Source organism: Carassius auratus, chromosome 49 (assembly GCF_003368295.1).
Source record: "Carassius auratus strain Wakin chromosome 49, ASM336829v1, whole genome shotgun sequence".
NCBI classification, from domain to species: domain Eukaryota; kingdom Metazoa; phylum Chordata; class Actinopteri; order Cypriniformes; family Cyprinidae; genus Carassius; species Carassius auratus.
Window position 1 is genome coordinate 15967552 of NC_039291.1, and position 24208 is coordinate 15991759.

At 41.2% G+C, this 24208-nt stretch overlaps 2 protein-coding genes across 2 annotated transcripts; both read left to right on the plus strand.

Moving 5' to 3' along the window:
• The first annotated feature begins 4885 nt into the window (after nt 1-4885).
• LOC113066354 (uncharacterized) lies at nt 4886-12202 on the plus strand. The gene is made up of 8 exons (XM_026238271.1): nt 4886-4943; nt 10323-10622; nt 10715-11042; nt 11139-11227; nt 11302-11366; nt 11452-11526; nt 11607-11681; nt 11785-12202. The coding sequence occupies exons 1-8, from the start codon at nt 4898-4900 to the stop codon at nt 11842-11844; spliced, it is 1038 nt and encodes a 345-aa protein (XP_026094056.1). The 5' UTR covers nt 4886-4897; the 3' UTR covers nt 11845-12202.
• Nucleotides 12203-15394: 3192 nt separating this feature from the next.
• Nucleotides 15395-21011, plus strand: LOC113065967 (polymeric immunoglobulin receptor-like). Its single transcript, XM_026237497.1, has 9 exons — nt 15395-15521; nt 15951-16241; nt 17958-18303; nt 19064-19158; nt 19258-19328; nt 19468-19524; nt 19677-19742; nt 19889-19932; nt 20763-21011. Exons 1-8 carry the CDS (start codon nt 15473-15475, stop codon nt 19928-19930), a joined length of 1017 nt encoding a protein of 338 aa, XP_026093282.1. The 5' UTR covers nt 15395-15472; the 3' UTR covers nt 19931-19932; nt 20763-21011.
• Nucleotides 21012-24208: the final 3197 nt, after the last annotated feature.

Here is a 24208-nt window from a genome sequence, read left to right on the forward strand (position 1 = left end):
CAGAATATCCCGAGCCGGGACCCAACTCCTCTCCTCCGGACCATAACCCTCCCAGTCCACCAGGTATTGAAAACCCCTGCCAGGATGACGAACATCTAGTAATCTCCTTACAGAATAGACAGGAGAACCATCCACTAGACAAGGGGTTGAGGTTGGCCAATGTAGGGACGGTTAGAGACCTTGTTCTGGGCACAAACAGAACCAGCCAATACAAACTGCCTGACATCCTGGCCCATTGAGGGCCACCAAATTCGCTGACGGATGGCAGCCAGAGATCTCCTGATTCCTGGATGGCAGGTGAACTTAGATTCATGACCCCACTGAAGGACCTCAGGGCGTAACACTGCCGGCACGAACAACTGACCCGCCGGACATTCAACTGGTACCTCCACCCCTCGTCCGGCTTCCTCCACCAGCCGCTTGTCGTCCCAGGAAAGAACCCCCACCACTACTCCATCCGGGAGTATAGTCTCGGTAGGCACCTCCTCTCCTGGCCGCTCGAACTGACGGGATAGAGTACCATGTTTGACGTTCTTAGCCCCAGGCCGGTACAAAAGAGTGAAATTAAAACGGGCAAAGAAGAGTGCCCAGCGGGCCTGGCGCGGGCTCAGCCTCTTGGCAGAACGGATATATTACAAGTTCTTATGATCTGTCCAGACCAAGAAGGGGAGCGCCGACCCCTCCAACCAGTGGCACCACTCACCCAAGGCCAACCTCACCGCCAGCAGCTCACGGTTACCTATGTTGTAGCTTCGTTCAGCCGGGTTAAGGCGATGGGAAAAATATGCACAAGGGTGCACCTTCCCATCCTTACTGGAGCGCTGGGACAAGACCGCGCCTACCCCAACTTCCGACGCATCCACCTCGACAATCAATTGAGAGAGAGAACAGAGAGAACAGGAGCAGACATTTATTATCAAAATTATCAAAAGGCCTCCTGAGCCTGAGTACTCCAGGTGAACGGTACCTTAATGGAGGTGAGCACCGTTAGGGGTGCAGCTACCTGGCCAAAATTCCTGATGAATCGGCGATAAAAATTGGCAAAGCCCAAGAAACGCTGCAGAGCCCTTCTGGAGTTGGGGACTGGCCACTTGACCTTGGCCTGATCAGGCTTGATCTCCCCTGCTGAGACTATAAACCCCAGGAACGAAACAGACTTGGCAAGCACATTTCTCCGCTTTGACATAAAGCTAGTTCTCCAGAAGCTGTTGGAGGACCTGGCGCACAATGCTGAGTCTGTACCTGAGGGGATGGAGAAAAGATGATAATATCATCAAGGTACACAAAGACAAACCTATTAATCATGTCTCCCAACACGCTATTGACCATGCCCTGGAAGACAGCCGGAGCATTAGTTAGCCCAAACGGAAGGACCAGGTATTCATAGTGTCCCGTGGGGGTATTGAAGGGTCTTCCACTCATCACCCTCAAGAAAACGGATGAGATGATAGGCGTTGCGGAGGTCTAATTTAGTGAAGACCTTGGCTCCCTGCAAAAGTTCAAAGACAGATGACATTAATGGCAAGGGGTACATGTTCTTTATAGTTATGTCATTTAACCCTCGATAATCAATGCAAGGACGCAGAGAGACATCCTTCTTCTTAACGAAGAAGATCCCAGCGCCAGCAGGGGAAGATGAGTGGCGGATGAGTCCGGCCTTTAAGGATTCCTGAATGTATGCATCCATGACCTCTCGTTCAGGACCTGACAGGGAAAAAAGGCGACCCCGGGGCGGAGAAGTGCCTGGGAGGAGATCGATGGCACAATCAAATGGCCGGTGAGGAGGCAGCGAGGTGGCCCGGGACTTGCTGAATACCAGTCGCAGATCGAAGTACTCTGCCAGTACCCCAGTGAGGTCAGCAGCCTCCACCTGCAACACAGGAGACAACCAAGGCAACATGCATGACACGACTGACTCCATGAAACAATACGACTGCAGGATCAGTCCACGTGAGGGCTGTGCTGAGCCAACCAAGGATGCCCCAGAACAAGTCTGGCATGAGGGGACTTCAAAAGGTACAGCACAACTGACTCATGGTGATTGTCCGAAACAACAAGACTTACAAGAGGAGTGGTGTGGGTGATGGTGGCTACCGGCTGACCAGAAAGACCCCAGACCGTGACAGGAGAAGGAAGAGAAATGGCTGGAATGCCCCAATTCTTAGCCGTGCAGTAATCCAGGAAGCTGGCCTCAGCTCCAGAATCAATAAGTGAGCCCTGATCTGAGCCCTGGTACTTGATGGTGGCAGAGAGCTGAGTACGTGACTGGGGGGAGATAAGAGGAGAAACGCCCACTAGGACTCCCCGGTTGACTAGTGGGCTCTGGCTTTTAATGGGCATGACTGAACAAAATGACCTGACCCTCCACAATACAAACAGAGGCCCTTCACCAGTCTATGTTGTCTCTCCTGGGCAGACAAATGCAGTCGCCAATCACAAGAGGCCGCTAGAGTCTTAAACTGAATGGAATACTCAGTAACAGAACGTCCACCTTGACGGAGCCGTGCAAATTTAGAAGCAGCCTCATCCCCCTTTACAGAGCGATCAAACAACTTCATCATTTCACAGCGAAAATCCTCAAAGTTCGAGCAAAAATGGGCCCTCGCGTCCCAAACGGCCGTTCCCCACTCGTGAGCTTTTCCCGTCAGCAGTGTGATGACATAAGTGATCTTCAAACGCTCTGTAGCGTAAAGGCGCGGTTGCATCGCGAACACCAACGCACATTGGGACAGAAACGCCCGACATGTATTAATGAAAACAAGGTGCCATGAATACCTGTCTCCAAAAAGGACAATTCTGTCAATATTTGCCCTCTTTTTGTTCCAAACCTGTTTGCTGTTTATTTTTCTGTTCATACTGGAACATTAAAGGAACCCATAACATTTTATCATACATTTCCCTGATAGTATTCCAATAATTCTTCTGAAGTTGTTTATAGCTTAGAGTGCCAGACAGAGTCAAATTCAGTAATGCGTTGTTCAGTCTGACTGTGAACTCAACAGTTTCACAATGTTTTGTGAATTTAAAGAGAAAAAGAAAGGTTTTGTGGTTTCCTGGTCCATTACTGTAAAAAGAAAGAAAAGTAGTTTTTTTGAGAGCTGTAAATAAGACAAAGAATGAAGTGCATTTCAAGAAAATATTCATTTTTTTCTAGTTCAAAAGTTCTTGTTTAATGTGTTATTTTTATTTATGAGTATTTGAGTAATTTCTCGTCTCCAATACGCATTAATCCACAAATGAATTAAACTGTTAACTTGTTTAATGTGGCTGACACTCCCTCTGAGTTAAAACAAACCAATATCCCGGATTAATTCATGTACTCAAACAGTACACTGACTGAACTGCTGTGAAGAGAGAACTGAAGATTTATTAATTTATTATTATTAATTATTATTGAGTTATTAATAACATTATTTATCTTTTTGGGTGAACTTACCCTTTAACATGCTCTTCAACATCTCTAGTGAGTTGATTAGGATCTTATTGACTGTCAAATGCAGTTCTCTTCAGTTTTTATAATTGTAATCAGTAAACCTAGTCAGGTAAGAACCTTACAGGTCCCTCACAACCTCCTTTTCACATTAATATAACCCTGATTAAAGAACCACACCATCATATCAACATACTGTTGTCTCTCCTTTTCTAGACTGACTCATCACTGGACTGAAATACTATGAAATAAATAAACTGGTAATAAACTGGTAAGAAAATGTTAATTGTTAATGATGTTAATTCTTTGAGTTGACAATGATCTTCAGATTCGAGCAGTTTTCACCCGGCTCTTAATGTGTATTTTTATCTTCTGCAGCATCAGCGAGCGTCTGAACCTTCAGTAATAGTTGTGTTTGATTTCCTCAGACGTCCTCAGTGCATTTATATGTTCCCTCTTATTTTGGTATTATTATACTGCAGGGTGTAGGTACATCTTTGACTCACTTCAGATGTATTTCTACTCCGTATATCATATGTGTGTGTGTGTGTGTGTGTGTGTGTATGCTGTTTTCAGTGGGGGTTTAACCTCTGGTCTAAGAACAGGTGTTTTATAGATCATTCTACGCTCGCTTCATGAAAACGCTGTAAGTGGGTTAACTTTAGAAAGATGCAATGTTAAAAACAGGAAGTAAACGTTAGTTGTCGAGAAAATTCCACCACAGACAGCAATAGAGCAACCAGTAGATTTACTGTCTGAACACTGGGCCTTCGAGATGAAACCAAGATAATTCAGTCTAGAGAACACAACAGAGACAGGCATCCAGTCACCCGAGGTGGAGGGCCAGTTGTGTCAGTTCTGAAGATTCTGAGTTAGTTCTGAAAGAAGAAAACATGAGGACAAGTGTTCAGATGAATGGTGTGAAAGAGCAGCTGTTTTCTGTCTGAACAGACCTGATGCTGGATTCAGAGTATCATGAGGAACAAAGATGGGATGGGAAACTGCTGTTTATGGCTATACATCATAATACGTTTTATATCACAATATGTATTTATGTATTAAAAAAGAGATTTCTCCCTTTAGTGTTGTAACTAATTGTTTCAAGCCCATTGAAAGGCAGTTTAATCTAGAGATCTGTTTGATCTCTAAACTGTGTGAGGTGAACTTTGCTGCTGATAAAAGTCTGTAGAAGGTCTCAGACACAGCTTTTATCAGCAGCATCTTCACAAGGGCGTCTTACTGTTATACAGCAGGAAGCACGTACAGATATGACTCAAATACAAGCATATAGTCTCGCATAATAAAATATTAACTGTGCAATTTAATATTAAAATGTGCATGATGGAGATGATGTAAAGTGCATGATATGAAATGCAGTGACACAAATACTGTTCCCTCAAATGTGGTGAAACATTTATATGTGTGTACAGTCATAGATAGATGAGCTCAGTCTTGCTGTGCACAGTGATGATGGAGCGTCTGCTGCTGATGTTCGTCCTCACACACGCTTCAGGTACGACACACTCGATCGGGCTGTTTGAGTCAATTTTGGTTACATGTCAGTGTTAAAGTCAGTACTGGTTTAGTGTGTTGCATGTGTGTTTGTACAATAGTAACTCAAATATTGAGCATAATTGTCCTGTAATGTAACTGTTGCCTAGATTAAATGCACATACATTTTTTTAAAATGTTTTTCATGTTCATCACCATCAACTTTGCCAAGAGCAAGCAGTTGTAATATTTTCACGGTCACGTTTCCACATCTCTTTTTATCCAGACGACTGAGTTTTCTGCTAAAACTGATGCATCATAACTAAGAGGTCAAGAATGAGATGTTTTATGGGTATTTCATCATGATTCTTCTGCACATATATTCTGTGTAATGGTGTGTGCAGCCTGACAGACCACAGACGTGAATTTCTTTGGAAACATTTAAGCAACAACAGTCTGTCTCTGTTTGTTTGTCTCTTGAGTCGGTTCTGTTCTGTGAATTGGGCAAATGCATTCACAAAGCGGTCTGAATCAGAGTTGAATTCATTCATGGTGAATCAGTTGGAGTGGTTTCTTAGTAAAACAGTATCAGAATGTTTTTAACAGAACGAACAGCATAGGATCTATAATCAACTGAGTTATCAGGTCAGGTTTCAGAGGGAATTCTGTGGGAGCTTTTGATAATACAATAATTAATCTCAAAATGAAATTCTTATTGATGCTTATGTTTCATGCAGATTCATTTCTCTGAAAAGTGTAAACACTGTGTGTCTGTAACCCTGTCTAAACTGTCATTGTGTTTGAGTTTCCATTCGTTTGTCGTGTTTTTAAAGGAATAGTTTGTCCAAAAATGGAAATTTGCTGACAGTTTAGTTCACAGTTCATCTGAGATTAGATTGAGTTTGTGTCTTCATCAGGCTTGTAGAAATTGTATCAGTGTCTCATGGATGTGAATGGGTGCCGTCAGAATGAGAGTCTGATAAAAACATCACAATAATCCACAGCACTCCAGTCCATCAGTGAACATCTGGAGAAGACAAAACCTGAAACACATCCAGCATTAAGATGATTTTAACTCAAACACATAGAGTCTATATTCCAGAATAACACTTCCTCCAGTGAAAAAGTGCATCTGAATCCAAGATGGCAGCTATCTAAGATCTGCTCAGTGTCTCTCTCTGGACTGATTGCATTTAAATGGATTTCATAGTATTTACTCCTTTTAAGTTGTAGTTTTTAAGTTGTACAAGTTATTTATATGGAAATTTCATCTTGAACTTTTAAGAAGATTGTGGACTACTATGAGTTTAAAATGACACTTTAAAAATGACACTTTACCTCTGCTCTGAGCTAACCTGATCCTGATCCAACTGATCCTATTAGCCCAGGCTAAACAGAGCTAGGCAAACGGGCTTGAGCCTGCTATATCCTCTTGGAGCTTGGGCTAACCAGCCTGAGCCTGCTACATCTTCCTGGAGCTTGGGCTAACCAGCCTGATCCTGGTATATCCTCTTGGAGCTTGGGCTAACCAGCCTGATCCTGGTATATCCTCTTGGAGCTTTGGCTAACCAGCCTGAGCTTGCTACAACCTCATTGGAGCTTTGACAAACTAGCCTGAGCCTGCTACATACCCCTGGAGCAAAGCTAGCGGGCCTGGCGTGCTTCATTCTCCTGGAGCTTTGGCAAACCAGCCTGAGTCTCACCCATCATCCTGGAGGCTAGGCTAACGGGCCTGGCCTGCTACATACTCCTGGAGTTAGGCTAACAGGCCTGGCCTGCTACATTCTCCTGGAGCTTGGGTTAACAAGCCTAAGCCTGCAACATCATTGTGGAAGCTGAGCCATACTCTACAAGATAAACTGGTACTGTTATTAGTCAACTTTACTATTAGTAAATTAATGACGATGGCATTTTTCTTAATTTTCTTATCCCTGTTGGTCACTTGGAACTTGAAACCGGACACTGATTCTAGGGTGGGTTGTTTTAATAATATGGTGGGCATACAGGATACCTACTATAGTGGCACAAAAACCAGTATTGACATGCACCAGGAACCATTACACTTTTGTTGGAACCTGGATTTCTGGATGGATTTGTACTGGGATTTGCCTAAACTGCAAAATTGTTTTGCTTTGTATAATTTGTCTTTCTCAATTAATGACAGGCATTGCCTGGTTTCAGCATATGATAGGCCGGCTTCAAAATATACTGTGAAATGCAGATTGATTATTACACTACTCCTACTTTTATCTGGAAATGTGCAGCCCAATCCTGGCCCCTGTTTGCAATGTGTCTTGACCCCTGCTGAATTTAAATCAATGCCTGGACTTAAATTTGTTCATCTTAATGTTCGCAGTTTACTACCCAAAATGGACATGGTTAGAATTTGGATTGAATCTACAGATGCAGACATAGTGATAATTTCGGAGACATGGTTGACGAAATCAATTACTAATGAAGATATAAATGTGCATGGGTATAATGTTTTTCGCAGTGACAGGCCCAAGAAAGGTGGTGGTGTAGCTATCTATGTTAAGTCAAGATTTGGTGCATCAGTTGTTCTGTCTGAGTCTCTCTGTAAGCAAATGGAGTTTTTGGCCTTAAATGTTGAAATATTTAAGTCCCTTTCAATTACTGTTGTGGGGTGTTATAGACCTCCATCGGCCTCCAGGGAGGCTTTATCATCTTTAAAGCTTCTTTTGTCCAGATTAAACTATAGGGAACTTTTACTGGCCGGAGACTTGAATTGGGACTGGCTAAATGTTGTTTCTGATGAATTTAAATCTTTCTGTGATTCTGTCAATCTTAGCCAGTTGGTAAATGTACCTACAAGGCCTAAATCTCAAATATCCAGATAAATCTACTTTAATTGACTTGATTCTAACAAATGTCCCTCATAAATTTTTATCCATGGGTGTCTTTTGTAATGATCTGAGTGATCATTGTGTTATTGCTACTTCGAGAGGCAGTAAAATACCCAAATGTAAATCACAAATTATTAGAAAGAGGAATTTGAAAAATTTTAATGAACAAGCCTATCATCATGATCTATCTTTGATTAACTGGGGACAGCTAGGCCTGTTGCCTGACGTTGAGCTTGCCTGGACACTTTTTAAGGAGAATTTTGAGAAAATTGTAAATAAACATGCTCCTTGGACAAAGCACAGAGTGAAGGGACGGGAAAACCCTTGGTTTTCTCCAGAGTTGTCAGACATTATCCATCAGCGAAATGTGGCATGGGCTAAAGCTAGAAATGGTGATTCTGCCACTGACTGGTCCATTTTCAGACAACTAAGAAATAAATGTACCTCTCTTATCAAAAAGGCTAAATCAGAATATTATTTATCAGTCACAAGTGAAAACCTCAATAATCCACAGAAATTTGGAAAGTCATCAAGTCTCTTTCTGTGAATAAAAGTAATGAAGCCCTCCCAAAATTTGTCTTAAAAAACTCTCTCCCAGTCTACGACAGAGTTGATGTCTTAAATTGCTTTAATGAGCATTTTGTATCAGTTGGTTCTCTGTCCGAGTCGACAGGAGTAGTCGCTGTCACTCCATGCACATACTCATCAGTGTTTTCTGGAGAGCCTTTTAATTTTGTTTCTTTTACTGTGCAGCAGGTGCATGGAGCTCTTAAAGCATTAGATCACAGAAAACCTCCTGGACCAGATTTAATAGAGCCTTACTTTTTGAAAAAGGCGGCTGATTTTGTTGCAGAGCCCCTTACAATTATTTTTAATCTGTCAATTCAAAACAATGAAATACCATCAGTTTGGAAGTCAGCTTTTGTTAATCCCTTGTTTAAAGGAGGTGATCCAGCAGTTTTAACTAACTATCGGCCTATATCTAATTTGTGTGTTTTGTCAAAAATTTTAGAATCCCTTGTTTCAGACCAAATAAAAGAGTTTTTATACTCAAATGAACTCCTTTCTAAACTGCAGTCAGGCTTCAGGAAAAAGCACAGTACCATCACTGCTGTTACAAAAGTAATTAATGACATACTTGTCGCTCTTGATAGAAAGCAATTCTGTGCATCACTTTTTCTTGATCTGTCGAAAGCTTTTGACACAGTGGACCATGCTGTTTTAAAGCAAAGGCTTCTTTGTCTGGGATTGTCTGATTGTGTAGTTTCCTGGTTCATGAATTATCTGAGTGACAGGACTCAGTGCATTAAATGTGATGGTCTATGTTCTGCATTAGTGAAGGTCCAAAAGGGGGTGCCACAAGGCTCAGTATTAGGTCCTCTATTGTTTATTATGTATATAAATGAACTAGGCCACAATATGTCAGATGCTAATATGCATTTCTATGCTGATGACACGATTATTTATTGTTTTGGATCATCCCCAGCTAAAGCGGTTGAGTCTTTGCAGAAAGCTTTTGATGTGGTTCAACGTACGCTTATGCAGCTTAAGCTGGTTCTCAATGCTGATAAGACCAAACTGATGCTGTTTAGCAATACTAAGAAGGTTTCTCAAGCTCCTCCTCCTGTGTTCACTTTGACTGGAAGTGTCATAGAGGTGGTTCATTCTTATAAGTACCTTGGTATCTGGCTTGATGATGCTCTCACTTTTAAACCTCATATAGACAACCTTGTGAAGAAACTCAAACTTAAACTGTCCTTTTTCTTTCGAAATAAATTTTGTTTTTCTTTTAAAGCAAAAAAGCAGCTAGTCACTGCAACATTTTTATCTGTCTTAGATTATGGAGACCTGGTGTATAGGACCGCTTCAGCACAATGTCTGTATAAGATTGACACTGTTTATCATGCGTCTCTGAGATTTATTACGAATTGTAAAAACTTGACCCATCATTGTGAATTATATTCCAGAGTGGGATGGCCATCGTTGTCCAACAGGAGATCAGGGCACTGGCATACTTTTATATATAAGGCCATGCTTGGTCTTTTGCCATCCTACATCTGTAGTTTAATCACATGGAGAAGTGTTGATTCTTATTCATTGCGATCAAATGATCACTTGCTGCTCTTTGTTCCATTTGCCCGTACAGAACTGGGAAAAAGGGCTTTTGTCTACTCAGCTCCTTCTGCATGGAACTTTTTGCAAAAAGACTTGAAATTATCTGAACTCATTTCCTTAAATGCTTTTAAGTCCAGATTGAGAGAACCTGAAATGACCTGTTTAAATTGCAAATGTTTTTAATTATTTGTATTGTATAACTTTTATAAATGTAATTGACTGTGTTTTTGCTGCCTCTTGGCCAGGACTCCCTTGAAAAAGAGGTTTTTAACCTCAATGGGACTTTCCTGGTTAAATAAAGGTTAAATAAATCTGCTGTTGTCTCTCACATAAACATCCACCCAATTGTATGCTTTAATAAGATCTTCAGTAAAACATTTGTACTGCTGTTTTTAATATATATATATTTTTTTAATTTTCAGGAACTCAATATATCCAGACAGTCAGTAAAATATGTGTTCAGAAACAACAAACGATCACAGTGCCGTGTTTATATGATCAGAAATATGCTAATCACCCAAAATACATGAGTTGTGGAGGTGTGTGGATCTTCAGTCATTCTGTGACACACAGCAGGATGTCTGTTGAGGATGATCCAGCAGTAAAAGTGTTTAAGGCGACACTGAGAGAAGCTGAAGTGAGTGACTCCGGCTGGTACTGGTGTGCTGTGAGCATGTCTGGATCTGATCCTCACAAATATCTGTATCTGCAGGTTACTGAAGGTATCACTGTTTCTGTGCAGCATCATTAACTAAAGCATACTGTATATTCCAGAAGGTGTAAATGACTCTGATCTCTTCTCTCTCATGTGTAGCAGAACCAGGGCTCCGTGTCTCCAGTCAGACTGTGTCAGGTTATGAGGGAGGTAACGTCACGATCCTCTGTCACGGCGCTTCACACTGGTGTACGATCAGAGGATCTTGTGCGGGGAGAGATGCAGGATCTCTAGAGAGGACTGTGGTGCGTGATGATGATGGTTCTGTTCTGAGAGTGACTCTGTATCAGCTGCAGAAGGAGGACAGTGGATGGTATTACTGCGCTAATAAGGATTCACAGATGCCTGTCCATCTTACTGTCCATCTTACTATTACACAGTGTACAACTAACCCCTCTTATAGCAGCACTCCACCCAGTACAGACAGGTAAGAGATCGTGCTGGTTTAATCACAGCACTCGTCAGAGGTGGACTGACCTCTGTTTAAGCTTTCATTCGTTCTCATTGCAAGCCTTGACTTCAGGCAGTTCCTGTGGCTGCTGCTGCTGGGAGCGATGCTGCTGATTACAGTCTGTGCAGCTGTGATGCTGATCAGAGCGAGGAACACGAGAAGTGAGTGAGTTCATCATTTGATTAATAAGGCAATGACAGAGTATGTGCAGTATTACATGTGTGTATATTCGCAGAACAATCAGCATCTGCAGAAAGCTCAAATCTACACGAAGGCATGGACAAACAACAGCTGCCCACAGTAGGTCACATTCACAATACTGCCAGCTTTTAATCACTATTCATCTCTAGTGTGAGTATTAATATTATAAACTGTATTTTTATAGGAAACTGGGAAAAACAGCGAGGCTGCGTGTGAAAATCTCTATGAAATCATGACTGGAATTAAACAGAACACTCAGGTACTTTTTATTGCATTTATAGAATTCACAAAACTGTAAACAACTTTTTTTATTATTAATTTAAACATGTATTTTCATAGGGAAATAGGAAAAACAAAGAGGTTGCATGTGAAAATCTCTATGAAACCATGACTGGAATTAAACAAAACAATCAGGTACTCTTAGTTTTTCATTTATAGGGATTTTATGCTAATATGATATGTCAGTCTAACTGTATTTTTCTTTTGTTTTGTCTTGTTTTTTATGTTCTTGTGGTAGCTGACTGCAATAGATAATAAAAACATATATGCATCTATGGTCAGAAAAGTTAAAAAGTGAACTCGATAAACAGGCTTATGGTTCTTATAATATTTGTTTGTGATAATCAGAGTTTAATCAAATCAGATGTGTGTAACTCATGTAAACCAATAGCATTAGTTTTATTCAATTTGAATATGTGATTAGAAAAATAACTAATATGAAGGATCTTTTTTTTAAACCCTAATATAATGTTGTAGGTCATTTTAACCCCCAACACTTTTTTTTTTCTTGAGTTGTGGGAACTACTGGTTAACCTCGGATGTTTTTCTTGAAGTTGTGTAATTGTTTTCATTTAGGGACATGAACATGCCCACAAAGGTTCAACATCCGAGCTGTGTGTACAGAGTTTATATATTATGATATAAATCATGTAAAAAAAAACACCTGGCAAATAAAGCTAATTCTGATTTTGATGTTAATTTCATTCCATTTTTTAGTAGTCTTCAGTCAGAACTTTTTGTGGAACGGAAATATTCTGTAGATGTTAAAGTTTCTTCATGGACCCTTCGATGCCAGTAAAGAACATTTATTTTTAAGTGTGGTGTTGCTAGTGCCATGCTCCATTATTTCAGCTTCAGCAAAACACAGACGCACACACACACACACACACACACACACACACACACACACACACACACACACACACAGAGACACAAATACTTACTTACTCACTCTCTCTCTCTCACACACACACACACACACACACACACACACACACATACACAAAAGCATTTAAACAAATGTTTATAATAGTCATATTTTGTGAAAACAAAAGTTGTTAAATACAGTGTTAAAAAAAACTTTTTTGTAATATCTGAAAAGCTGTGTTAAAGGTTTAATGTTATACCTGAATTTTTTTTCTTTAATTATTATTATTATTTTTTTTAATCAAATCCAATGACAGATCTGGAAAATAACTATTGTACCTGGAACTTTAACATGAAATGTATTGTGTTCTGCCTACAAAAAAAGATAGCATGCATACAGTCTTGTACAAATAGTGACAGAAGTTTATTTTTAGGCGAAGCGTGTCTTTGAGGTGTAACCCCATCTGTGTGTGTCTCAAACTCTGAGGCTCTGCTTTCATCAAGTGGAAAACTGTGGGTGGAAACATAGTGCTTATTTCTCGTCTATTTATTATTAATATTACAGTTTTTTTCAATTGCTAAACGACAGTGAGCACAACTGGAGCTACATGTGCAAAACTCTAACCACAGTCTGCACTAGCAACAGTCACCTGAGCTAAACAGATCACATCACCTGCAAAACTCATTCCAAGCAACACAACTCTTAACACATGGATCAAAACAGGCTCAGTGCAGCCAAACACTACACACAACCCTCACTGAGAGAACACACACCGTCACTCAAAACACACCAAGAGGAGAAACACCACACAAAACCGTCACTAAAATAAACACACACCGTCACTCGGAACACACCGAGAGGAGAAACACTACACACAACCCTCACTGAGATAACACACACCGTCACTCGGAACACACCGAGAGGAGAAACACCACACACAACCCTCGCCGAGATAACACACACCGTCACTCGGAACACACCGAGAGGAGAAACACCACACACAACCCTCGCCGAGATAACACACACCGTCACTCGGAACACACCGAGAGGAGAAACACCACACACAACCCTCGCCGAGATAACACACACCGTCACTCGGAACACACAGAGAGGAGAAACACTACACACAACCCTCGCCGAAATAACACACACCGTCACTCAGAACACACAGAGAGCAAAAACCTTACACACAACCCTCACCGAGATAACACACACCGTCACTCGGAACACACCGAGAGGAAAAACACCACACACAACCCTCGCCGAGATAACACACACCGTCACTCAGAACACACCGAGAGGAAAAACATTACACACAACCCTCGCCGAGATAACACACACCGTTACTCGGAACACACCGAGAGGAGAAACACCACACACAACCCTCGCTGAGATAACACACACCGTCACTCAGAACACACCGAGAGGAAAAACATTACACACAACCCTCGCCGAGATAACACACACCGTTACTCAGAACACACCGAGAGGAGAAACACCACACACAACCCTCGCTGAGATAACACACACCGTCACTCAGAACACACCGAGAGGAAAAACATTACACACAACCCTCGCCGAGATAACACACACACGTCACTCGGAACACACCGAGAGGAGAAACACCACACGCAACCCTCGCTGAGATAACACACACCGTCACTCAGAACACACCGAGAGCAGAAACACCACACACAACCCTCGCCGAGATAACACACACACGTCACTCGGAACACACCGAGAGGAGAAACACCACACACAACCCTCGCCGAGATAACACACACCGTCACTCAGAACACCGAGAGGAAAAACACTACACACAACCTTCACCGAGATAACACACACCGTCACTCAGAACACACCGAGAGCAGAAACACCACACGCAACCCTCACTGAGATAACACACACCGTCACTCAGAACACACCGAGAGCAGAAACACCACACGCAACCCTCACTGAGATAACACACACCGTCACTCAGAACACACCGAGAGCAGAAACACCACACACAACCCTCGCCGAGATAACACACACACGTCACTCGGAACACACCGAGAGGAGAAACACCACACACAACCCTCGCCGAGATAACACACACCGTCACTCAGAACACCGAGAGGAAAAACACTACACACAACCTTCACCGAGATAACACACACCGTCACTCAGAACACCGAGAGGAAAAACACTAGCATCAAACGCCAACACAGAAAAAATACTCACTTTTCATCTTTACAATTTGAACAATTTCAGTGACATCATACAAAGTCATATTTTCTTCAGAGAAAGGAGGGACATTCTTTCACATTATTTATTTACATGTTTAGAACATAATTCTTTAAGGTAAATGAAAATTAGCAGCTTGCTTCAATAGTCTGTAGTAATTTACAGAATTACGGTAATGAGAAAAAAAGGTAGAAAAGTACATACTGTAATTCGAACAAATAATTTTCAGGGCCAATCCTGAAATTGCAGTCAGCAGTGTTTGAAATCTATTCTGTTTTGAATGTGTGCTTCACAGTTTTGACAGCAGTGTGTTAGCATTTGAACAAAGTTCTGTAAATCCACAGTGTTGTGCAGGTTGTGGTTAAAGTCATGGGATAAGTGTGTAGAGTTTTGAAAACTGTGTTCAAGCAATAAAAACGAAACTAGAGTTTGGTCCACATGAACTGCTGCTGTGCAGACTGTAGTTAGAGTTTTGCACATGTGACTCCAGTTGTGCACACTGTCCTTTAGAAATCGAAAAAAACTGTATTATTATTAAAAAGAAAATTTTGTAATTCCTGGAAAGACTTTATAGACAAAAAGGCGGTCGGTTTGTCTCTGTCAGTGTTAATGCTGTTTTATTTATTGCTTTAGAGGGAATCTGTCACACCGGTTTCACCCAGCTTAAATATGTTATAAATAAATAAGCAGTTTTGTCACACTATCCACAAAAACTCTTGCAAAATGTTGGTGTTTTGTGCGGAGGGTGAGTCAGACCAGAGCAGCAGAAAAACAGGAACTCAAGAAGAGAAATGACAGAGTTCCCACTAAACATCTTCACAATGACACAGCCATGGATCTGAACTGTCTTCTCTTCATCTTCAGCTTCTTCAGACTCTCAGGTGAGAACCACCTCACAAGCATCCGTAATGTTTATTTACAGAGACACTTGCTTTACTGTCCTGTCAAATATGAATAATTTTCTTATATGAATAATCTCAAGATTTTCATGTTTATGCAAAGATCCAAGACTACTGGATTTATAAAGTTAACAATATTTTGATTTGGCATAAAGAGTGAACAGTAGGTTCACAGTATTTTCAGTAGGTATTGAAAATATGGGATTTAAAAAAAAAAAAAAGCGTTTTAGGATTTTTCTAAAGGTTACATTTAAAATGTTTGACTGTATTTAGATCAAACTGTTATATTAATGTTTATATTCATATATGAATATTATATTTTTTAATTAAATATGAAGTTAAATCTGTAAAAATGGCATAAAACATTAATCAATTCATTATTTTTATTTATACAATATTTCTTTTTTGAAGGAGCGCAGGGCATCACTACAGTCAGCCAGATATCTGCTCGGAGAGGACAGTCTGTCATAATTCCTTGTTTATATAATCATACATATGCATTTTCATACAAATACTTGAGCGTTGGAGACTATTGGCTATCAAGTGTCCAGACATATCATTACAAAACCTCAGATGACACGAAAGGTCACATCTTCACCGTCCACATGGATGATGTCCAGGAGCCTGGCTATTACTGGTGTACCATTCATATTCCTTTAGCTTTTGATATATATGTAGGGTTTTTCTTGGACATCACACCAGGTGAGAGCATCTTACAGTTATCTGAACCTCTCTGATGTCAAACTGAAATTGTACAAACTCATAAAGTTAGGGTAAATTACAGAAATTTTATTATTCTTAAAGGAATGGTTCAACCAAAAATGAAAATGTGCTTACGTTAAAGCCATTCTAGATGCAGATGAGTTTGTTTCTTCATCAGATTTGGAGAAGTGTAGCATTGCATCAGTGTCTCACCAATGCCCTGCACTGGATGGGTGCCGTCAGAGTGAGAGTCCAAACAGCTGAGCACATTTTCAGCAAATTTACATTTTTGGGTGAACTGTTCCTTTAACACATTGCTAAATGAGTGGCAACTGATGTTCCCTTTCAGTTGGTCACTCTCGATGTCTCGTCGGTGACCGATGAATTGGGATATCGCTTCAATAGACCAGTCTACTTAGAGTGTAAACTAAACGAGGCAATGCACATTGGCTGCCTTATTATACTCAGCTGCAGCTGGGGGGGGGGGTCCCATTGCTGCTGCCGCGATCTGGGGCTTGTTCTGATGGCCGACAGATGAGAACCACTTCCAGCAATAGCGTGGGTGGTTTGAGAATTACAGTAGTGGCAAACCGTGCAGGAAACCAATCCTCTGGGGACAATCCCTCCAGTGGGACTCCCCCCCCACCAGATGTCAATCTCAGCATCGAGGGGAGAGCTGTCCGATGAAGATTCAGTTGTGCTGCAGCCCTCCGGGATGGTGGCGATGACCGCTATGCTTTCCCGGACCGCAGAAAGAGTAGGGCTCGAGGGGAAATCTCTACCACATCCCGAGCCCTTGAGGCAGGAAGATTGGTTCTCATGGTGGTTTGTGCTGGTTCTCAGTGCCCCACCCCATTGCTTTTCTGTATGGAAGAAACGCTATGGCGTTACTGCAGGTGCACCAGGCCAAGGCAAGATTGACCTTGTCATCAGGTTCTTTAGAGGGTCGATGATTCATGCCTAGAGTTTGGGCCGGCTGACTCCCAGGTAATCCTGAGGCCCTGGCCTGGATACGTGCCCAAGGTTCCCACTACACCCTTCAAAGACCAAGTGATGAATCTGCAAGTGCTGCCCCTGGAGGAGGCAGACATAGCCTTGGCTTTGCTCTGTCCCGTCCGAGCATTGAGATGCTACACAGACTGGACACAAAGCTTTAGGATCTCTGACCAGCTCTTTGTCTGTTATGGAGCCTGGCAGAAGGGGAGTGCCGTCTCTAAGTAGAGGATGGCCCACTGGATTGTGGATGCCATAACCCTTGCTTATCAGGCACAGGGTGTGCCCTGCCTGTTCAGGTTGCAAGCTCACTCAACTAGAAGTGTTGCATCCTCCTGGGCACTGGTTGGTGGCGCCTCGCTGACAGATATTTGTAGAGCTGCGGGCTGTGCGACCCCTAACACATTCGCTAGGTTCCATAGCCTTCATGTAGAGGCGGTATCCTCCAGTGTTCTCACCTCCGCAGGGTCACCGGCTTGGATCCTCGGTGAAGACCTGGTATGCATTGCACCTGCTGCCTTATTATACTCACGCTGTGATCAGCTGCAGCTGGATGCAATAATTGTATGCCAATGTGCGTTGGCTCGTTTAGTTTACACTCAAAGTCTATCAAAGCTATCCCAATTCGCCGGACACCAACGTGACATCACCGTTCCCTCATTCTGTTATGTATGGAACAAGGGTTACCATACATAACAGAGACATTTTTTATGCTATTTCTAGACTCTCCAAGACTTTATGTGAACTCTCAGATTGTGACTGGATCTGAGAATGGCAGCGTTACCATCACCTGCTACCATCAGGGTGCACAATATGGTGTAAAATGGTGTAAGTTTGGAGATCAGTGCATTACAGGAGCATCTGGGACGTTAGCTGGAGCCTCGGTTAAGATCATACATGGTCTGAGAAACACGACTGTACGCATGAGCCAGCTAAAGAAGGAGAACACAGGATGGTACTGGTGCTCGACAGAAGATCTGCAGATGCCTGTTCATATCACTGTCCATCAGAAGGAGAGCAGTAAGACTACAGCAGAGCCTGGTCAGTTCTCACCTAGCACTCGCAAAAGGTGACAATACTTTAATATAACGACTCACTGAGTCATGCTGGTCCAAACTCATAAGCCTGTCTTTCTTCAGGGCAAAACTATTCAGCTATTTGACCTAAAATACTTACTTAAATTCCCACTGAGACAGCAAGTTAATATTTCAATAATTTAACAACACATTTTCATGTTTACGGTTCTCTGAAGTCAGGTAATGATTGCATGACATGCAGAAAAACAAAAAGTGTTTTATTTATTTATTTATTTTTTACATTTTATTATTTATTTATTTTTATCTTTCTTATTTATTTGTGATATTATTGATAATGTCCAAGCTGCTCTTTTCCATATAATGGAGGCATATAGTGGCCAAATGGTGTCAAAATAAAAGTCTTCTGGGCTCGTATAAAGACTTCAGTGTGAAGAAAAGGTCAAAATTTACAAGTTATGTGGGGGGCTTTTATGGTTCCTTTTTGGATACTATTTTGATTAAATGCATTTGTTTTAAGGAAAAGAGCAGCTTGAACATTTGTCAGAGTATCTGCTTTAATGTTCTTCAGAAGAAATAAGGTCATACAGGTGTGGAACGACATAAGAGAGTAATGATGACAGATTACAATGATCACGTTTGTGTGGAATATTTCTTTAAACCATTTATGTCCATTTGAGAATTTTCAGCTTTTTTCTGCCTTCTAAAACTATAACTTTGACATGATGCTGAGTTTGAAGTGGGTAGGCAGTTATTCAGAAGATAAAATCCTTTCACTTTTCTGTTGTATTTTAGGACAGCTATTTTCTTTCTGATGCCTGTGATTTTGGAAATTATCCTGCTCACATTCATTTACTTGGCACTGAAACTGGCTAGGTTTTGCAAAAGAAGTAAGTAATTTACTTGCATCTTTAGTTCTGTGGACATATGCGGAGTCCCTGTGTTCTATACACAGCATGATGATGGTTTCTATGCACCTGTACTTTTAGGATTCTTGCAGTCTGTGAATGAAGCAGAGGGAGGTCCTTATGTGACGATGCACAGGGAACAGTCATTGCGTGTGAGTTCAGCAGCGTTGCATCATCACACTGCGGTTCAGCATTACTGTAATAGATCAGGGATCAACCTGTACGCTGTTACATTCAGAGAAACAGACTGGACAGATTCATAGAAAACTCTTTTTCTGTTCTCAATGACAGTCAAATGGCTGTTCTGCTGCTGAAGGAGTGTATGAAAATATGGCTGAACTCAGTGAGGTGTGCATATCAAGGATTTCCCTTTATCTTCTGCCTTTCATACTATAGTTAAACACTGATGAAGACCACTGAAATACCTGTGTGTGTGTGTGTGTGTGTGTGTGTGTGTGTGTGTGTGTGTGTGTGTGTGTGTGTGTGTGTGTGTGTGACAGATACCTGCTTCCAGTCATAAATCCACCGGCCTGGCTGTGGTCAAAAAAACTGATTCCTCAAATGCTGTAAATATTTACAATATATTTCCTCTATATTTATTTAGATTGCATAGTTTTTGTATTGCTGAGAAAATAACATGCTTTAAAATAGCACAAATTGATCGCGGATCTACAGTATGTTATAATAATTTGTGTCTTTTTTTCTCCCCTAGTCTCAGCAAGAACCAGATTATGTGAACATTATGAAGACGTGACTGTGAGTCTGGATCAACTGTTTAATATCAGTTCCTTTATAATCTTCCTTGGGCCATAAATCCAATTGTTAGAGCACAAAAACTATTCCATATCTATTGAGAGATTATTCAAAGCTGTATTTATTTAACAAAATATCCTGGTGAATTATTTCTAATTTCTAATACACTGCTGCTCTCAGGTTTGGGCTCGGTAAGATTTTTAATGTTTCCCAAAGAAGTCTCTTCTGTTCATCAAGGCTGCATTTATTTGATCAAAACTACAGTAAAACAGTGTAATATTACTCCAGTGTGAATCATCTGTTTTCTGTGTGAATCTGTGTTAAAGTGTAATGTATTTCTGTGATGCTCCGCTGTATTTTCAGCATCATTCCTCCAGTCTTCAGTGTCACATGATCTTCAGAAATCAGAATAATATGATGATTTACTGCTCAAGAAACATTTCTGATTATTATCAATGTTGAACACAGTCGTGCTGCTCAATATTTCTGTGGAAACTGTGATACATTTTATTTTTCAGGATTCACAGATGAACAGAAAGTTCAGAAGAACAGTGTTTATTTGAAATAGAAAACTTGTGTCACATTATAAATGTCTTTACTGACACTTTTGAGCAATTTAATGCATCCTTAATGAATCAAAGTATTAATTTCTTAAAAATAAATGAATAAATCTCCAAATGTTTGAGCAGTAGTGAACATCCTAAAGGTCTTATAGAAGGCAGTGCACACAATATGAAATGTATGAACAATGTGATTGTGTGGTTGATTGCTGTAGTCAGGATGGAAATGATAACTATAGTCTATATTAATGTTTGATTTCTGACTCTCATCAGTGGCAGTGCCAGGAATGAATCCGGTGTATCTGCAGCTTCCCTCCGATATCAACTAAAGACCTCTGTGTTAAAGAGATGTTTTATTTATTTACTGTTTAATTCATTTTTATGTGTCCGGTTTTAAAAGCTACAGGGAACATCTCTGCACCTCATTTATAACCCAAGGTCATGGGTTCGATTCCCAGGGAATGCATGAACTGAACATGTCAGCTTGTCCCTTGAATGCAGTGCAAGTATTGAATAAAAGTGACTGCCAAATACATTCGTTTCAATGTGAACACAGTGTGTGTGTGTGTGTGTGTGTGTGTGTGTGTGTGTCAGAGGTTTCCCTCATTCCAGTGTCAGTGAGGTCAGTTACTTCATATGGTCATCTTCATACTTGCATGAATTTTCCAAATATTACGAGGAACCGATTATGGACATTTAACAACATGCATCAAACATCCTTCACAATAATGTTATAATAATTTAGTCTGGCTCTAAGAGTTACCCACGTGTTTTGTGTGTCAGATAGAGCATAACATCTAGAGACACATTTCTGGGTTAAAACTTCAATGATATCTGTCATCTCTGCCTCATTAGGTCAGCAGGAAATATTTGTAGAAGGGTAAGGAAAAATGATCAGTTTTAGGACCCCAGCAATTACATCAGACTCTACAGAACATGAAGGTATTAATATACCAGTAAAGAGTGAGTGGCTGTAAACGGAGAGAGACATGGATATCTTGTGCTATCGATGATGCAGAGAGAGTGTGCAGTGTTAGTTCACTGAAACATTAAGCAGAAATTAATATAAAAAAAACACTGAAAAAAAAAAAAACTAGTTAATTGCACAAATAATTACAAAGAAATGGCAAGTAACACACTGAATTAATTGCAAACTTTTGTAGTAGAAAAACTGAATTTGTAGTTTCTTGTAAAATGTACTCTAAAACTCCTGAGTAGAGTGAAGTTTCAGGTTTGTGTGTAATGACAGACTGATTCCTCAGGAGGGCCTCGGAGACATTCATCACCAGCCTCACAATGAGACATGACCTGAGATCACCCAGAGTCTGTTTATAGATGCTTTATAAACCACACACAGAAGAGTCACACTGGACTGTATTGTTCACTCTGCTCTGGTCTGTGTGTGAGAACTTCATAAGTCCAGCAAACCGGCTTCAGCTGTTTCTCAGAAGCTCATGATGAAGTCATGACCCCGATGATAAATAATGAAGCGTTTCAATTAATTAACAGTCTGAGAGTGATGAATCTCTGCTTGCGATGATTCTTCATAAGTGTGACCAGATCAGCCATAAAGGCTTTTTATTTGTTCACTACATTTTGGAGTACCTTTGCTTATGAGTTTTTTAGATCATGATGATGAGTCTGACAGGGAGAGCTGATCCTGGATCAGTCTGACATGAGTCAGGTTTGGAGAGTGTGGGAATGGGGTGCAGGTGGCCTCTGGGTTCTGTGGGGGACAGCTGGTCGTATTCCTCCGGGAGATCCCAGCGCTCCTCATTATCCTGCTCTCTGTTTAAACCCTCCTTCCGTTTGTGTCTCCTGAGCTCTGGTCTCCTCTCTCGCTGATTTCCCTGTGTTCTCTGTTCAGAGGCGGTAATGATGGAGGATGCACAGATGGTTTGGAGCAGGGCTCTGGATCTACCTGTGCGGACAGCTGGTGACGTCCCATTAACACTTAAAGAGAGGTCTGCCACTGTCACCTGAGCACCGGGAGGGCCCTGGCAGCCCACAACAAAACAACAATCAGGAAACCGAGAGCGAGAGCGAGAGAAAATAATGTGCTACACGCACTGATCAGACTGCAGCACAATCTGGACGTAAAGTCACCATGAAACAAAGTAACAGATCTGTTCTTCTGCATTCTAAATGTGTGTGTGGGGGGGTGCTTCTGTGCATCAGTTTCTGATTGGATGTTGAGATGTGGGCGTGGCTTTTAAAAGAGCTTGAAGGGGTGGAGTTTAAAAGCATTTAATGTCCTGCATACATCACCAGAGAGAAGTAGTTCCAGTAATGGCATTTCAATAAAATAATATGAGCTCAAAACATTTTTAGAAAAATTAACCACCTGCACAGATGCAAGACCTGTATTATTATATGCATTTAGGAAACAGAGTGAGTTTTTATTTCATGCCAACTTAAAGTAATAATTGAGCCAAAAATTTAAATTCACTGAAAATACCCTCCCCCTCAGGTCATCCAGTAGATGAGTGTGTTTCTTCATCAGGTTTGTAAAAATACAGCACTGCATCAGTGTTTCATGGATGTGAATGGGTGACTCTATGTGTTTGAGTATAAAATCATCTTAATGCTGGATGTGTTTCAGGTTTTGTCTTCTCCAGATGTTCACTGATGGACTGGAGTGCTGTGGATTATTGTGATGTTTTTATCAGACTCTCATTCTGACGGCACCCATTCACTGCAGAGCATCCATTGATGAGACACTGATGCAGTGCTACATTTCTACAAACCTGATGAAGAAACACACTCATCTTCACTGTGGTTGGCCTGAAGGTGAGGATATTTTCAGCACATTGTTGAACTATTCCTTTTAAAGAAAAACTGTATAGCACACTGTTTCTTCAACAAGTCACACTATTTGTGATATAATTCACATCTGTTGCACAAACGGTGCTGAATGAGTTACATGTAACAACTGAACACTTTTATCCTCAGCAAACAGAGGTAAATATAATCCAAGCTCTAAATCTACACAGAGGCAGTGTGAATGTGTTCATCTCCCTCGTCTCAACACAACTCTCCTCCCTTCCAGACACGAATGCCCCGATGAGAGCGTGTTTTTGAAAATAACACTTAATAACACTAATTAAGGATAAATGGTGTGTGAGCCTCAGTAACCCGTGAGACGCGAGGGAGAGCGAGTGTGTTTGCTAGCAGACGGCGAGACTCGTGGAGACGTGTGAGACCACAGCTCTGATTCATTTACCCGTCTGGCTGGAGTCAGACTGTCCTCACTGACACACATTCTCAAGAAAACTGAAGTTCCTCTGCTGGGAGCAAGGGACAGAAGAAGAGGCACAGATCAGGATGTCTCTGTGTGAATGTGTTTGAGGAAGTGATCTGTCTGCTCACTGGAGTGTGAGAGAAGTCATCCAGACGTTTCATCAGGACTCCTCATTAACCACCAGCCAGACATCCCATAATAAGCAGAACAAACACCACTGAGACTTATGAAAAAGGAAGAATGTTTCAGCATCTGCTATGATTTTCCTGCACTAAATCAGAAACTGCCAGCGCTGTCTGCTGTGAAGAAACAGCAACCGTTTCTCTTACAGGAAGTTCAGTTAGTCTGATCTAACCAGACACTTTATATAGAAATAAAACGCCCTGTAAATTCAGCAACTCTGAAAAAAAAGTCATAATTACAATTTTTATTCTCTGGAACAAAAATAAGAAAAAAAGACAGAACTGCAAGATTTAAA

Excerpts from the sequence above, each read along its gene's own strand:
- LOC113065967 (XM_026237497.1), top strand. The coding sequence starts at position 15,473 with ATGGATCTGAACTGTCTTCTCTTCATCTTCAGCTTCTTCAGACTCTCA. Across the intron at positions 15,522-15,950 it reads CAGCTTCTTCAGACTCTCAG|GAGCGCAGGGCATCACTACA; the intron begins GTGAGAACCACC and ends TCTTTTTTGAAG. Across the intron at positions 19,525-19,676 it reads ATATGGCTGAACTCAGTGAG|ATACCTGCTTCCAGTCATAA; the intron begins GTGTGCATATCA and ends TGTGTGTGACAG.
- LOC113066354 (XM_026238271.1), top strand. The coding sequence starts at position 4,898 with ATGATGGAGCGTCTGCTGCTGATGTTCGTCCTCACACACGCTTCAG. Across the intron at positions 11,043-11,138 it reads ACTCCACCCAGTACAGACAG|GCAGTTCCTGTGGCTGCTGC; the intron begins GTAAGAGATCGT and ends CCTTGACTTCAG. Across the intron at positions 11,682-11,784 it reads GAATTAAACAAAACAATCAG|CTGACTGCAATAGATAATAA; the intron begins GTACTCTTAGTT and ends TTCTTGTGGTAG.